Source organism: Nymphaea colorata, chromosome 1 (assembly GCF_008831285.2).
Source record: "Nymphaea colorata isolate Beijing-Zhang1983 chromosome 1, ASM883128v2, whole genome shotgun sequence".
In the NCBI taxonomy this organism is placed as follows: domain Eukaryota; kingdom Viridiplantae; phylum Streptophyta; class Magnoliopsida; order Nymphaeales; family Nymphaeaceae; genus Nymphaea; species Nymphaea colorata.
In genome coordinates this window covers 31,555,315-31,572,391 of record NC_045138.2, presented here as the reverse complement: position 1 = coordinate 31,572,391, position 17,077 = coordinate 31,555,315, and the positions used below count along the sequence as shown (strand labels likewise).

At 39.3% G+C, this 17,077-nt stretch overlaps 2 protein-coding genes across 5 annotated transcripts; both read right to left on the bottom strand.

Moving 5' to 3' along the window:
• Positions 1–1,122: 1,122 nt before the first annotated feature.
• LOC116249926 (vacuolar protein sorting-associated protein 55 homolog) lies at positions 1,123–7,846 on the bottom strand. 4 transcript variants are annotated; one of them, XM_050078236.1, is made up of 7 exons: positions 7,554–7,845; positions 6,234–6,436; positions 5,942–6,108; positions 2,936–5,246; positions 2,796–2,835; positions 1,640–1,721; positions 1,123–1,542 (listed from the first exon to the last, which is right to left on the bottom strand). In XM_050078236.1, the coding sequence occupies exons 4-7, from the start codon at positions 3,032–3,034 to the stop codon at positions 1,341–1,343; spliced, it is 423 nt and encodes a 140-aa protein (XP_049934193.1). In that variant the 5' UTR covers positions 3,035–5,246; positions 5,942–6,108; positions 6,234–6,436; positions 7,554–7,845; the 3' UTR covers positions 1,123–1,340. The 4 variants fall into 4 exon arrangements, with proteins under 4 accessions (XP_049934193.1, XP_031479435.1, XP_031479265.1 ...); XM_031623575.2 differs by having other exon boundaries at positions 2,936–3,094; positions 6,007–6,108; XM_031623405.2 differs by having other exon boundaries at positions 2,936–3,094; positions 7,554–7,841.
• A 564-nt stretch (positions 7,847–8,410) lies between these two features.
• Positions 8,411–16,592, bottom strand: LOC126409190 (VIN3-like protein 1). Its single transcript, XM_050078228.1, has 5 exons — positions 16,168–16,592; positions 14,551–14,617; positions 11,536–12,175; positions 9,977–10,287; positions 8,411–9,878 (listed from the first exon to the last, which is right to left on the bottom strand). The coding sequence occupies exons 2-5, from the start codon at positions 14,579–14,581 to the stop codon at positions 8,704–8,706; spliced, it is 2,157 nt and encodes a 718-aa protein (XP_049934185.1). The 5' UTR covers positions 14,582–14,617; positions 16,168–16,592; the 3' UTR covers positions 8,411–8,703.
• Positions 16,593–17,077: the final 485 nt, after the last annotated feature.

Here is a 17,077-nt window from a genome sequence, read left to right as displayed (position 1 = left end):
AGGCTTGATCCGGCCTTTACTGAATTCGACTTAGTTAGATTCCACGCAACTGAATTCAGATTCGTGCTTTCATTCTGACCCTTTTTTTCTAAAGCCAATTTAGATCCAACCAGCCGAAGATTCGAGTTTTATATGTAAAAGGGTCCGAATCTATCAAACCCCAGTTGGATATTGAACTCAAATTCATAGTCGTGTCATAAAAATGCACACTGAATCGGTAATTCGTTAGTGATCTTACCAGTTCTGACTAAACAAATTCAAAATAGAATTGGTAATTGAGTAGATCCAATCCATTTATATCTCTAGGCAGAGGCAAGGTATGGGTTATTGAAAACTGAGCATATATAGTTGGTGTCCAAATGGCAAACATGGCCGACTTACCAGGTCAGCCAGCTGCATATTCCCATTCGCTTGGACTCTCTCTTGGTGTCGGTCAGAAACCTGTTGCGTAGTGTTGACCAGCAATCCTTCCCCACGTCTTGATTCTGATAGCTTTTTTTGTGTTTCAAAATAATCTATAGTCGTGTTGTGAAGGGAACAGGAGACCTGAACCACTCAAATAAGAGCAGAGATAAGTTTCTACGAAAATTTGATTTGGCTTACACATGAAATTATGCTTATGGGATTCGAACAATGACTGCGGATCCCACAGTACTGTCCACTCTGTCAGCATCTCTATATATCCCTTGCAGTATTTCCTGCTAGGAAACAACTTCATTATCTTCACAAGGTTTGCATGTTTTCACATCTTAGGCGTCATAGCAGGGTCAGTTCATCATTATAATCACCAACCAAAATCGAGAATCACAGGATAGGCCACACTTTTGTATTTCTTTATCCTGATACGAGTTGCAATCATTGAAAAACCACAGAAAGCTGTGAAAATCAAGGACAAGGCAAAGCAAATGCTTTCTTTGGAATGAATACCAGCAGACAACCTTTTTGGCAATCGGTACACATTGTGATGGACTTCATAAATGATTTACTACGGACAAAGGCATACATTTTTTTATGAAACATTTGAACATAATGAACTCTCTATCACCACAGCACCTCGCGTTCTACCCAGACATAAGAGCTTGTTAAGGACAGAACATTTGTAATCTACTGCTTCACAACGAATGAAAACAAACCCGGGATGTTAATTACAGAGGATTTACAGTTGATTCAGTTACATAAAAATTATTGAAATCAAAAAAATTAGAAACTGACCAAATCATGGTAGCATGAACAAAAACTGAGTATGTAAAAAAAGAATAAAAAAAGAATAAAAAAAGAAAAAAGAAACACTCAATACCAGACACCAACTGTAAGAACAAAGGATAGCCTGTTCCCATGCTTCAAAACATCCCATAGGAGCTGTAGTCTGATTCACTATTCATTAGGATGGTGAACACTATAGCAAACCCAAAAATAAAAAATGACGAGATCTCCATTAACAGGGCTCCCCAGCCTATGACATTTGCATGCTTTAAAATGGCAGGAATAGCTATGCTCCCAACTGCAGAAGCTCCAGTCAAAAACTTGGCTGCATCAACCCAGCTGCATATGTTCCGGAAAAAATTTGTTACAACTTACAACCAGAAGCTTACTTTCAGAAAATGAAGCCATTGAAGTGAGGTATTATATCTTTTCTTACCCCCCACCCCCACTAGAGAAGATAGAATTGTCACTTCCCAAGAAAAACAAGCAGGGCATAGGCAGCATCACGTACATCAACACTGCAAAGACTAAAATCTCAAGGCATGCAGAAGGACCATATACTTGAAGATCAAGTGAAAAGATTCAAGAAATTTCACTGGTCACACAGCTGCTGCTTTCAATTAATTTGCTAGACTAATTATTAGAGAGTTGTTACTTTAGTTAAAGTATATGAAAAAAAATGTTGAAACTGCAGCTTCACAACCATCGGAAGCAAGAGAATTGATACACATGATTCCATACAGTAAGATGCCTGTTTTAAGCAATCCACATGTTTAGTGAATGCAAGACTGGATAGTTAAAGTGAGCAAATTTCAAAAGATCACCAAAATAGGAAAAGCAGCACTTATTCTATAAAACCACGAAGTATAAATTGTGTATGTATGATATATGCACAAGAGAGAATGGGTGGGTTATGATGATGATCATGATGCAACCAGCGTTGAAACTCATGCTATGAGTTACACTATGACTGCTAAAAGAAGAGTTGAATGACATTATCCAGCAATAAGTAGGTATGTTGCATGATTATTCTTTGTTTCTGCCTTCTTTTTCTTCCGGTATGGAAAGAGCAAAACTGGCAAAAAATAGGACTTCCATGTACAAAACTGTCAACATCTAAGTTGATGGATTGCATGTGTTTGTGAATGCAATAAGTTTTTATTCAAAGCCAAACCACAACCCGCCATAATGACATGGAAGCATCTATTTCCAAGATCAAATGATTGAATTCATAGAGAAGATTTGAACAACAAAGTTTGAACTCTCATGCTTTCAGATGTAACAGTTCAATTTATGAGTAAGAATGCTATGAAGCAGCTTCTGACAATTCAAGGAATGTGTATGACCAGTTAGAAATTTTTAATACAAGGGAGCATCCTGCTAAGACAAGCAACTTTCAAAGTGTAGATTTTGCAGATCAAAAGCATGACGAAAGAGAGACATCATTAGTCTAGAAAATAATTACATAGGAGATTCATGATGCCAACTAAAGAACCATTGACAGCTGCTATATGGTGACAGTTACCCATTTTTCTCATAACAATATTTGTAAACTGCAAAAGAAATCATAAGCTCAAGGTAACAATATTTACCCGTTAGCATAGGCCACCAATTATTATACAAAGCACATGCCTGCAACAAAATGGGGAAAGAAGAGGCCAATGTCATTGACAAATAAGACCAATCAGATGGAGGGCACAACCAAAACTCATAAGGAAAAGAGAATACAGACCAACACTTGCAAGACAATTCCAACTGAAACCAAGATTGCCAAACCAGCAAGTCTAAGTGAATGGAGACAGGTTAACATGTATCCCGGTAAGTCGGCCATGTTTTCCCTCTGGGACCAACTTTATATGTCCCAAGTTAACATAAAATCCTCACCTTGCCTCTGCACATCCAAAATCAAACACAGTCATGCGATCCACAAATTAATGATTTAGAATTTCCTAATACAAACAGACAACCTGCATCTTCATGATCTAACCACCCTGATGGTTTTGCAATCTAGTACCCAACAGGACCGAGAGGGAAATTAACACATTAAGAAAAAGACCAACAAACATTTGATCCTTTATCTGCCTGAAACTAGAAAACCTTCAAAAGTTGAAGGGGACGAATCCCAAACATATGTCAATAAGAGTTTGTGAATGTTTAGGAAATTAAAATCATTTTCACAAACAAGGCAGAACAAGGAAAAAAAACCATAGACTACCCATAAAAAGAAACAGGGTAGACATAAAAATATTTAAAGGGAGAATCTTGCAGAAACATATCAATGGATTTCGGATGTTTACACCTATGTTTGGAACTTTCTTTCTTTAGAAACAAATCCATCTGATACTGTCTAGTTCATAATTCAGCCCTGCAAAAGGCCTGGTCTTTTGGACTCTTCCAAAGGGCATAACCAGGACAAGTTAGGCCGTGTCCAGTTGAGTTGGTTATGGACTTATGGCATGTATGTATGTGCATGCACACGTGTGAGAGAAAGAGAGAAGTTACGGCATGTATTTGTGTGTGTGCACACATGTGTGTGAGAGAGAAAGGGAGAGAGAGATAGAGAGAGAAAGAGCACTCCAAGTTGAAGAAGGTCAATTGTTCAACACCCAGCGTGTGCACCTGTCAGCATAATCTCACAGGGTTCCCGTAGTGCAGCCTGCCTGTCCAGAGAAAAGAAGAAAAGGGATTGTCGTCTGCACTCAAGTGCATGGACTTACCCAAAATATCTGAACCACAAGGCCGTTTTTGGTGAACCTGCATAGAAGTGATTTTCATATCTCAAGACGTAAAATGTTTTGAAACCCTGCTTCCCAAGGATTTTCTCTTCTTGTCTCAATTGGCAATTGCTTTACACACTATGCCAACTGAGATATACTTCGTTTATAGAGAGCTGTTGAGATTCATTAACTTAACATCCTGTTCTTGGCGTCCCAAGAGCAAGAAGAACAAATCTGGCCCTAAGAGGGGCCACATTTGATTTCCAACAAACGGATGACATGCACCCTGGTCCTGCTCCGCTATTCTGTTCTGCGGGTTACCAAATGTTCTTTTTAGTCGAGGTCTAGACCAAATGGGAGGACCCTAGTTGGTAAAATTTTATCTTTACTCCCATAAACAGTTTAATCTCCGAGAAATAGCAGTTTAGAAACTCGGTGCAACATTTCAAATAGACCTGTTGAGATGAGAACCAATTCCAGTTGGCTGCTCTGAGAAACAGGGTCAACAATTAGCATTCCTTATCCAAGCTGAATTAGCAATTCAGCAACTAGTTTTCTTTGTTGTGAATGGGACAGCTTGTTGGATACTGTAGCAAGCTATTTCTATGAATCCAGACTGCACAGCTGAATGAGTCTACCCAAATTTGGTAGTCATTTATTCAGGTCCTTCAATTGCCAAATCTCTGCAAAAGACCGGTGAAATTGATGTTTCATATCTAATGTGACTCTTGAAGATGATGATACTATCTTAATCTTTACATAAATTAACATCAGCCAATGGTTGTTCTCTATGAATTCACCTCAATCCTTATGCCATGCCTCTTGTTGATAGGAAACTGACAAACTAATGGTTCCCTTTTCAGGTTTCCTCGAGTAAGTAAGGGTGTGTTTGATGCACAAGGAAGAATTTAACGTGGTAAATTTACCACGGTAAATTTTTCTGAAAAAAAATACAGGATGAAATTTAACCATCTTCCGATTTGAGGTCATGTTTGATGCACAGGAAAAATTTAACCTAATAAATTTAACCTTGTTTGATGCACAAAGAAGAATTTAACCGGGTAAATTTAACCTTGTTTGATGCACATGGTAGAAAAATTAGGGGACTTTTTTCAGAACTGCAATAAGTTGTATGACAAATTCATACTACAACAATTACAATCATTTCCTTTCTTCATCTGAGTTTGTCCAATAACTGTGTGTTTGTCCTCTCATCACTCTCATCTTCAACGCATTTCCAGGTCCATGTTACCTTCAGCCATTTTTATGTTTCACTTGTAGGTGCTCCAATCTTACATGACCCTCAAACTAGAAATCTCTACTAGCCTGGACACACAAACCCAATACAAAACATGCCACCTTTTGTCAAACAGGATAAAAGACAGCTTTCCAATATTGAGACAGGATAAGAACAAAAGCAGCTCAGATGAAGACCAGTAGCCAACCTAACATCCTGAGGCAATAAAACTTCTAGACAGAGTCCAGACATAGGATGTGCAACCCTTTATTAAGTTTAAGACATGACACCCCTCTTCTAAAATTAGGTATTGACCATATTTAGGAGGAGGAATATTTATGCAACAACCAATTGTTATTCTCCACAATGAATTCCTTGCTAGATTGTTTATTCTGTAAATCATATTCCCAATAGCATCTAGGAGGTAATCACTGATCTGTATTAAGTCCTAATCGTGTAGCAAGGTTGTTGAGCTCTCTACATTCAGTCTGCTAAGGTAGCATAATTAAACCAACAGATACATGCTCATGAAAATGTTCTACGAGAAATGCAACTATGGAGAAATGGACAAAGACTCAAGCATGGAAGAAGATCTCTGTCCTTATATGCTTCCAGTTCACATAATCAAAGACAAATCTCTGTGCTCGAGGAGAACAGAACGTACAAATGATCTCAAATCAGCCAAGTCCTATGAGATTGAAGCAAAATGAAGACAAAACACAGAGATTTTCCTCATAACAGAAACAAGCAAAAGGATAGTTGACAGGCGGAGCAAGAGAGAAACCTGTGGCGACAGTGGGAGATTTTTGGGCGTTTTTGAAAGGGACACAACGACAGCAAGAGAGAAACCTGTGGCGATGGCGAACAGGCGGGGCGGCGACGGTGGGAGCTCTGGCCCGCACGCCTACTGCATCCCTCTTCCCTGCCGATGAGAAATGGACAAGGGCTCCACTGCGAGGGAGGAGGATCCCGTGAGGGGAAAATTGGCGAGGGAGGGAAAAATCGAGAGCAAGAGCAACAGCTAAACACAGAAAAAAACATTGGGCGTTTCTGAAAGGGACACAGGAAACCCTTACATGTGGCGATGACGAACGATGGACCAGTGGAGGAGCGGCGACTGTGGCGTTGGCGAACTGGCGGAGCGGCGATGGTGGGAGCTCTGGCCCTTTCGCTCTACTGCGTCCCTCTTCTCTGCCGGTGAGGACAGAGATATGCTAGAATGCGAGGAGGAGGAGAAAGGGGGCGTTTACAGGCGTGGGAGCAATAAGCTCGAGTGGACCTAACACGACAAACGGGTTGAAAGTTAACCCCGTTTGATACGTCTTGAGTACGGGCAAGTGAAATTTCACCCGCCCGTACAACTTTTCCCCCTCCACTTTCGTTTTATCTGTACAATCAAACGTACGAAGTTTTTTTTTTTTTTTCATGTACATTTGGTGGACAACGCCCCCAACGTGTTGAAGGGAACGAGTAACCTTCAACGACTCCTACGGGTTTTTTTGCGCCTTTTTTTAAAACCTACGCTCTTTTCTCTTTCATCTATTGTTTCTAAACAAGAGAGACGTGGGATAGAGAGATTTTCTTCATTTACATCAAGATTTGCCGGTGAAAAAGCTTTATTTCTTGTTGTGGGAAGTACGGTGGGAAGCTTGGAGAAAGAGGGTTTTTTTATTTCTAACACCAAGAATGTAAGGAATAACTCATTTTTACCGTCGAATTCTCTTCAGCTGCTTATTATGTTATTTTGAATGTCTGATTTCTTATTTTGGAATGTGTTGTTCATACTTCATACTTCATAATCATATACATGAATGATGAATGATCCTTTAAATACATTTTTCTTGATTTTTTCTGATTTTTTCTCGTTTTTTCGGATTTGTTTTGAAATTTTTATGATTTTTTGAAATTTTTATTATTTTTAAAAAATAAAAAAATTAATTTTACGAGGCGTATAGGTCGGCCCACCGATACGTCTGTTGTTCATTTCAAGCATCTTACCGCTTATCACACTGGATCTGAAGATTCATCATTAACCATTTTTAATAAGGACAATGTTTTTATGAAGCTATGGTTTCCGACAAATCTACCAAAAAAATTCCCGACTCGTTTAGAATTTATCTACACATGGATCCAAACATTGACAAAATTTGGGATTTGGCAATGGACGGAAAGATGGCAGATGCGGCGATGGCAGCAGGAGCCCCTTTCTACAATCGCGGATCAGCCGACTGCGAGAATGAGAAAGGGAATTGTACGAAACGAAACAAATGTCTCACAGAAAGAGAAAGATTTGCGCCTTCAGGGGAGGGTCGATCGCAGAGGTGTGTCACCATAGTGGAGATTCAACCATAAGAAAAAGAGTGAGAGATAGCTCACAGGAAATGACGACTCCTTACCTTGATCGGCGGTTGGTTGTCGATAATCGTCTCCTACGACAGAAGAAGAGAGATGTAGAGTTCTCTCGGGGAGAGGACAACGTGTGGTGGAGGGTGACCGTCGTGAGCTCGAAGCCTCGTCCCTCCGTCCGTCGGAGAGAGGCAGAGGGAGAGAGAGAGGTCACGGGTAGTCTAGTAAGCGGGGAGGAGCGAAGCCAGACGCAACAAATGTAAAGGACGAACGCTTGTAAGCAGCTCGACGGGACGAGAGAAGCCGAACGTCCCTAGTGCTCCCTGGGTGTCTGGCAACCCGGAGGCACTTGCACCCCAAAATTGTGTCAAAAAGTCCGACCCCTCCGGCTTTCTGCACTCATTTTCAAAGTTTAAAACTAGCATGATGATGAACGAAGTCTGGTCTTCCCATGTCACGGTTCCACTCATCTGGTCAGAAGTGCATCATGGAAGCAGCAAGTTTAAAACAACTGCATGGCTAGAATTGAAGCTACACTCATCCTCCATCAAGAGGAGAAAAGGCAGTACCTTCAGTTTATAAAAAAAAAGGATTGGAGACAGATGGGCTCACCACAGGCAAGCTGTAGATGCTGAATTCATCGTAAGACTCAAATTGGTCATCAGAACAGGATTCACACTGCCAGTTACATGACCGACCTCATGCCAACACAGTGAAAGCGTGTACTTTCTATCGGACCCTTTTTAACTGTTTTAAGCATTCAACTTATATACACATTGCTTGTTAAATTGTTTGGCCCTTGGAGGACTCGTCTTCGTCAGAAAAAAAAAACAAAAACAAAACATGGTGGACTTGCGAACATACGCTTTCATGGAAAGGGGGAGAGCATAAGGTATATCAAGAACAATTCACATCAAAAAAACAATTTTAATGGGGTAAAGTTGCAGTAAAAGAACATGGACAAATAAATTCTGGTGTGATTCTGTCACTTTCAATTCAATGAACCACTCCAAGAGATAATAATCGAGAAACCCTCTCCATAGGCAGGGAGCAGGAACATGCAGCCGAATGATTAGAAGTAGAAGATGCCTGTAGGGAGCAATAAGAAAATCAGGGAAACATGGGGAGGGAAAAGAATAATTCTGATGGGAAAAAAATTGAAACTGGCAATTTCCTATCCAGCTTCCGGTTGATCTGATGTTAATGCCACAGCTTGCTGCAGAATCCATTACGGGGTCGTTTGTTAGAGATGATATCTAAAAATGAATCCACCAACTGACCAGCCAAGCTGCTAGGATCGTCAATGAGGGTCTGAATAAATGTGTTAACCACCCTCCTTTCTTCTTCAGTAGACCTAAGACTGAACCACGTCAAAAAATTCATCCTGAAATCCTTATCAATGTGACCTCCTCGTTCCAACCATCTAATTATTTTCACACAGTACTCATAGTTCCCATCCAGGTACCCGGGCCCAGCAGAAAATCTTAATGGTGAACCATTAATGAGAGTACTATCACAATCATATGCTTCTTCATTCCCGTTTGCCATCTTTTTATCTCGAAATCTTGTGTGTGTCTCAATAGCTGGGATTTCTTTCACTGGCCTCATTAACCAGTGTGAATCACTGTCATTGTATTCAGCCTGTGCATTCTTATCCCTTCCATGAGAAAGGACATCCTCTTCAGCTTCAATTATCCGCTCTGAGCTGCCTTCATCCTTTGAACAATCCAAAGGTGAAGCCAGGTCAGCATTCAGATCTGGGACACATACAACATTTAGATCAAGGCCCCGAGAATGAGTATGTGGTTCCTCAGCAATTTCTTGCTTCATTGAACCACTCCCATCATCAACTTCTGCGCAGTCTTCATCTGCATCACAGAATTCATCATAGCAGCCATGTTCTTTGGCCCACGCTACTCGCAAGATCTTGCCTAGATCTCTGACCTTGAATCCAGCAGAGGCATTCATTGTCCTAGATCCTCTTTTAGCACTGGCAGAGCTACCACTAATACCCAAGCTGTCGCTCTTATTTTCTGGGGCTGCCAGGAGATCAGATTGCTTGTGGATTATCTCCACACTCTTGGTAAAACACTTAAATTCAGAGTGCCCCAAGTCTCCAGCCTCTGTGAAAGAAATAATTCTGAATGTGTACTCTGTGCATGGCTGCAAATTTGAGATTAGGAGTCTTCGCTGGGACTTTGGCAAGATACATATGGGTTCTTTTTGGTGTTTCTGCTCACGACTCATGCAGTACCATAACTTATAACCATGGACGCTATCTGATGAACCTGAGGATGGATCTTTAAGGATAATTACCAGAGATGAAGATGTAACATCTTCAAACTGGATTCTGCAAGCAGCAGGAAGTGAATTTTCTGCAATACAAAGGAAGAAAAAAGTAAGCATCTGAGTGAGGAAGCATGAAAAAGTCTTCAATATATATATAGAAAAGACTAGAGCATAAAAGTATCACCATTTAGACTTGGATGAGAATTGGAAACGGAAGTAAGCCAGGCTTCAGCTTTTTCAATGGCATGAGCACAGAGCTTCTGAACATCAGCAGCAACTGATAGCCTGCTAACAATGCCACGAGCCATCCTGGCAGACATTCCATTCACAGAACCAACTTCAGTTTCAAGCTTGCACTTTGCATCAGTCACAATGTCGTGCAGGTCTCTGAAACGAGATGTTCCATCAAGCAGCCTGTAACTTAAGGATATACGATAGCAAAGAACATCAACACGCCTTGCATCTTTAGCAATAGCCAACTGCTTCTTCCAACACCTTTCAAATAACAAAAGGAAACAGCATAAATCAGATCACTTCCAGTAGACGTGCTACAGATTTTTTTAAGTAATGGAACAACTAAAAACTTGAACCTCAAAATTCTAGTGAATCTGGGTTCAATATGAGGTACAATTGATAAAACACAACCCGCTTGAAATCTACTTAAGTTTTGCAGGAAAAGTGCAGCATACACTGTGTCACGTAGACAAAGACAAAAACAAACAGGACATACAAGTAGGTACTGTACATTTAAATGTCGTGTAATGACATATTTCACGGAAGCAAATTTAACATACAATGGGGAACATCAAAGAAGCAAGTTCCAGTATGAAACAGATAGGTAGTTTCTCCATTTTTTGGCTCTATTTTATTTACATAGAAATTATTCACATGTAACAAAGGGACAAAAGAATAGTAGTTAGATAAATGATCCAGGTAAATCCCAAAAACACTTCTTTGAAGTTAGTCAAATCAGAAATTCTGAAAGAAAAATATTAATTTTTGCTTTCACATGCTCAAATCCTTGCAACCACCACCCAGAAGAGTTGAAGAGCCAAAATAATACAAGATGACAAACCAAGAAGCTGTAGAAGTATCTTTCTTCGGTTGAGAAAAGCCCATTTTTTAGATAGAATGTAACTGAACCTCCAATAGATGCCTTTGTGCTCTTGCTGGTGAATTTGAAGAGGAAGGACAAAATGTTTTTGAGTACTCATTCGCCAACAACAATGATGCCATAAAATAAGCTTAGCCATCATACGTAGGAACACCAAGGAATCAGAACACCAAGGAATCAGACTAGACATTACCATATCTACCTACAGAAGTATAGCAAATTCCGCACCAATTATAGAACCCAAATGTTGGGATGAAAAAGATCCGCAATTGTTCTTCAAACAAATCGCTTGTATCTACATGATGCACAGCGGTACATTATCCACCTTTTCTGCAGAACGCAGCTTCTTGGTCTACCAGTATAGGGACAATTCTTGACAAACCCTTGTAATACTAAAAAAAGGTTTGAAAACATCATCACATGAAATCAACTCCAAAACTAAGAAGGAATACCCATCAGTCATGCATGTAATTTGGCTACCCAGAACAAGAGCATGTAATAAAAGTGAGACTGCTTCCAAAATGATAAACACAGCAATACTGTATAATGAAGTTAAGCAAAAAGTTGGAAAAGGAGTTATAAAAACACCAAGAGCAAAAGGTTGGCAAGACACAAGAGAATAGCCATACCCAATTATCCCTGCAACTTTACCACAGGAAGGGCAACAATAACTACCATCCAGTTGCATCAGCTGCCCAAGATCAACTATTCCTGCTTTTTGGTGCTGAAGAGCACATTCAATATGACAGGATAACCCACATGAATCCCCTCCATTAGATTCGGATGAACAGACAAACCAGAGACTTGGATCCTTGTTGTCATCAAACAAATGGCAAATGCAACATGAGCACCTCTTACAGAATGTGTCATCCAAGCTTAAAGTTGCTCTACATGCAGAATTCTTACAAACCCAACTACTGGCACGATTGCCATCAGATAACATATCAGACACAGATGGAAGGCGAACAGGATTATCCCCTTTCCTCTGTAGTTTCTTCAGAGCAACCTGATTACCATTGGATGTCGGCTGGCTTGAACTCTTCCTGCTTTCATGATTCTTGTATATTTTGTTGCTCAATGCCTTGGGGATGTGTTTTGAAATGCCTGAGATCTTCTTATCTTTTGTGGTGCATGTCTGCACCAGTTCCTTCTTGGTACAGGACTGGAGAAATCCTTGAATAGTATCTTGTCCTTTCGAAGTTTCTTGCACATGTTCACTTTTCTCTGGTGTGCTTAGACCACCCGAAGACAAACTCTCTAGTTGCAAAGCTGAAAGAGAATTGTTCAAGAAAGATACACTTCAACATGCAGGAAATCTGTCCTGGATGAAGAAATAAGCACTATGTACCTTAACTAGTTTTAACAACAAGAGAAATTAAAACCAACAAGAACAAATTAACTGAAACTCAATTTATTTATATACAAAAACCAAAATATGACTAGCTATTAGTTTGATGACAGAAAAGCTTCTAAACAATAATCATCACAGTAACTGGTAATTCTGTAACTGATGCCCAATCTTGCACCTAAACCTACCAATCCATCATACTTGAGAGACAGATGCTTGGCAGATGAGTTTCAACATTTCACCAAGCTCAAGTAGATGAAATGTAAGGATGCCATGGTAGGCAATTTTTAAATGTCATACTTCAAGTCCGCATTGGGTAGGGGGGTACCTTTGTTTGCTTACTACATGAACTAGACTGCCAACACTTAGTTAAAGCCTCAAGGTAATAAATACATTTGATCCTTTCCACCCATTTATGGATGACGGCATAGTGCACCATGAAATACCTAACCAAAATGTAATTTTGATAGTTTGAGGTAAAAAACATTAGATAATAAAGAGAATTACCATTTTGATAAGTTTTAGAAAACCAAGGTCCCATCACTGCGTTTAGTGTGTTGCCACTTGCCATGCCTCTCTTATTTGAGTTTGTTATAGGCTTGAAGGTAAGTTGTTGCACAGAATTTGCTTGAGCATTACCTGTAAATTGAAAGTGTTTGGAACTGTAGAACTTCAGAGTTCGCATCTTATCTTATGGATATATATAGGATTTAGAGATGTGAACACCCAATATATATGGTGGTTCAGTCAGTTTGTCCAGATACTGACCAGCTTTTTTCTGATCCAACTTGACAATGAGCCTGGATGGCCCAAATCAATAGATTAAAAAAGATGAAGAAATCCAATCATGTATTGGATTCTATGAAGCCCCCTTAACCTTCATAATTCAATTCAATGCATTGGATTTTTCAAATTTTTCTTTCACAATCTTATAGATTTGGGCCATTCGAAAATATCCATTCAAATATATATATATATATATATATATACACACACACACACACAGAGAAAACGCGTTTTTAAAAAAAAAAACGCAATAAATTAAATGGCCGTTTAAAACTTAAAAAAAAGGAAGCATTTTTTAAAAAAAACATTTAAAACGAAAAAACACATTTTTAACCCGTTTTTAACATTTTATTCATTTTCTTAGTTTTTTTAATGCCAAACAGTTTTTTTTTTCATTTTCTATTTTTTATTTGTTGCAAATTTACTTATCTTTTGATGTTTGTATTATTAGTTTCTCACTTATTTTATTTTTCCCCCATTTTTAGTTTTTAAAATTTACCATATTTTTCGCCTTTTTTTCCTGTTTTTTTCAAGCTCGCCGTATTATATCTGAGAAAATCCTCATCGTTTAAAACTCTGAGGCATTATTTGTGACTATATTCTATTTTATATATATATATATATATATATATATATATATATATATATCGATAGATTCAAGATTTTGATGCATTATGAGCAACAGATTATTTACACCTTATTCTTCCTATATCCATGTCCAAATGATGTGATGATTGTTGTTTATTAGATAAACTATGAAGATCACACCTATTAAAATACATTGGCCATCAAATTTTAAATGATTAGATGGTTTTACCATAGGGAACATGGGGCACATATAACTTGGCATACTCTCTCTCTCTCTCTCTCTCTCTTAGACTAATTTGTTTGCATGACAGGATCTGTAGACACTAAGAACCTATAGGGCACATCATTTCAAACTGAAGGATTAGATAAATAACTCATCAACAAGCATACTTGTTCACTACCAATGTCACGCTGCTCATAAATGCCATTCGCCCATTCTTTTGTAATAGAAAAATATAAATTAGAGTTGCTATATTGTTCCAAGTTACTTTTTTGTCTTACAAGAAATTGAATAGGAGGAACGTAAATGAGGCAAAGAAGGCAGTGTATGTCATGTCGGTGAGTGGTACTTTTGCAATATGTGTGTGTGAACATCTTATTGTAATAAAAGAGAATTTTAAAGGAAGATCGTAAAACTTTAAAAAGAAAAGGATCTTTATTCTTCAATGTTTTTATAATAAGGATGGAGCACTCATGCCAGGACATGCACCTACATTGCATTGATGTGGGTGCAGCACCGAAAGCACCAGATCCATGTTGTATAAAAAGACATGAGATAAGCTTCCACATAATGTCTAATGTCAAGAAAGTACTGTCCCATGGTTTACAAAAACATTTGTAATCAACGACGACAGAAACAATTGTTACAAAAACATAATTGTCAGTATTTATGTCAAACAAGAAAGAAGAATTAGGTTCACACCTTCACCACAGGTTTTATCATATGATTCCATCTCTGACGAGTTTATGATAGAACTCAAGCATAATACCTGAAATGATAAGATATCATAATGCAGTCCATCTTAGACAATTGTTTATGCAAATAAATAAAAAGTTATACATCAGAATAAATGCACTCAAAATTTAAGTGAAAACAAAAATCTAGCGAAATAAATTAAACAACAATAAAATTGAATATTCATTCTTAACCATCGTTTAATTTATTTTAACCATAAGGAACTCTATGAATAGAGTGAAATAATTGCAGTCAAAAGCTTATACACGAATAAATTACATCAACAAGACAAAAGAGTAACTTTTTCACCACAGAAACAGGCTAAACACATAACCCCCTTTGACAACCTTCAGATTTGTCTAAATTGAGGCCAAACATAAAACGTACAATCCAAAAAAAATTATTTAATTTCACACAAACCAGTTGAAATCATATTTCAATATATTATATTAATCCATAGTAAAATGTCATGACTAGCTTGGTCACTCTTTACTCTGGGATTTCAGGTCCAACCGAACCCAGACTCCTGCAACGTTTATCACTTCCAACGCATCAGCAAACTAACACCTTATGCATCAGTGCCACCACAATATCAGTTCCTATTACTATGAACGTCACACCTGTAGCCAGCATACGGTTTCCAATTTTTTCTAAAGGAAGAAGGAGAACAAACATTTTGCTAGCCGAACAATGCAGTATCAATGTCCAGCAGCACATTCATGTCTAATTAATGTGACTTTACCAAAATCACTCGGACATAAGAACATGCATCAAATTTTTTCTTTTTGTAAGTGACCTAACTTAACCAAGTCTTAACGCAATATGTACACAAAGCTTCAGCGGTGACCCAGGTTCCGCTGCTGATTTCAAGACCAATATATTCGTGATATTCCTGCGGATGCGACTTCAACATGCACCATTAACCTTATAACAGATAAATCCGTCAAACTGATAAATTACTCCCTGACACGACGAATTTTGAGAAGCAAACCTCTCGGCCATATACAAACTAGCTTATAACAAACTCGCCCCACCAACAGTGAAAGCGCATTAACGAAAATTTTTTCACCTAAATGTGTCACCAAGCAATAAAAGAAAAGCTGAAAGTTGTGTCACATAATCATAGTAAAAGGAGACACAACTCAAAAACAAGAGCACTGCTCATTGTTGACAGTAAAGTCAACCCCGTAAGAAGAGGAACATAAGAAACAAATGAAGCAGGGCGATTATCCCCAAACGGGAAATGGAAAAAAAAGGCAGAAAACAAGTCCGACAACCAATAAAAGTAAAATTGCATGATATTAGCTCATATTACGAAAAACAAAAAGCACATATCAACCACCACCAAGAAAAAAAAAAGACAAGGAAAAAGATACAGAAAAATCCGATTTCCCTGTACTACGAAATATATATCCTTATTTCCAAGGAAAACGAAGAACACAATTTATCCTAGTAAATCAAGCGTAAAATCAGCAAAAGACTCCTCTTCTTCAGGAAAATGAGTTGGGGTGGTCAGATCCACGACGACTCATGCACAAAAGGCAGCAACGCGAACAAAGAGAGAAAAGGACACCACCCGCATACCTCGAACAGGAACGCGCCCAAGGAAGGAACCCCATAAATTCGGAGGTGCCCAACAACTAGAAGCCTCTCAAAACCCTAGAAATCAGAGAATCCAACTACGCAAAACTTGTCCTCAACCAGGAAGATCGGTCCCCCTGCACCAAATCGTCACCAACCCGGAGAAAATTCGCAGGATGGCACGGCAGCCAGGAGAGAGAGAAAGAGAAGGGGGGAGAGCGAGAGAGAGAGAGAGGAAGGGGTTGCCTGGTCACATGGGGAGGGCGGACGAAGAGAAGCGATGTGACCGGCCGATATCGCTATCGAAAGCGCACACACGCCTCTCTCTCTCTTCCCGCTCTCTCTCTCAGGGCGAATGGTCGTCTCACAACGATGCCAACGTTAGTTGCAAGCCATTTTGTTTCACCATCTCTCCCTTTTCCCCTCTCTCTCTCTCTCTCCCTCTGTCAGTTTTGATAATACCAAGAACCAACTGTGGCTCTTGAAACGTTCTTGTCTCGTCTCGGCCGAATCCAACACACTCCTGAGACACCTCCAATCGAATCGGTAGCAATTGCACGAGCCTAGAGTCCCAGACCAAAGTCCTCTTGGCGAGCAGGCCGGCTAAGCTCATAGACGAGCTTGTGAAGCCTTTCTTACGAACTGAAGGTTCTAACGGTCAAACTCAAAGCTCGGCTCGTGGCGGTCTAGTACGAGCCTACAATGGCGAACAGCAAACTAGAGAGTTCACTAAGAGGTTCATTGAGCTCCAAGCTACCATAGGCCTAAACGGTTGGCCGCATCATAAATCAAGCCAAGTCGAGACGGCCTCGGGACATGACCTTTCTATCCCGATAAAGTCAACCTGACCATGCCCAGCCTTGTGGTCAATGGGCCAAGAGAAGCTATGCGCTCTCCAATGGTCCGACTCAAC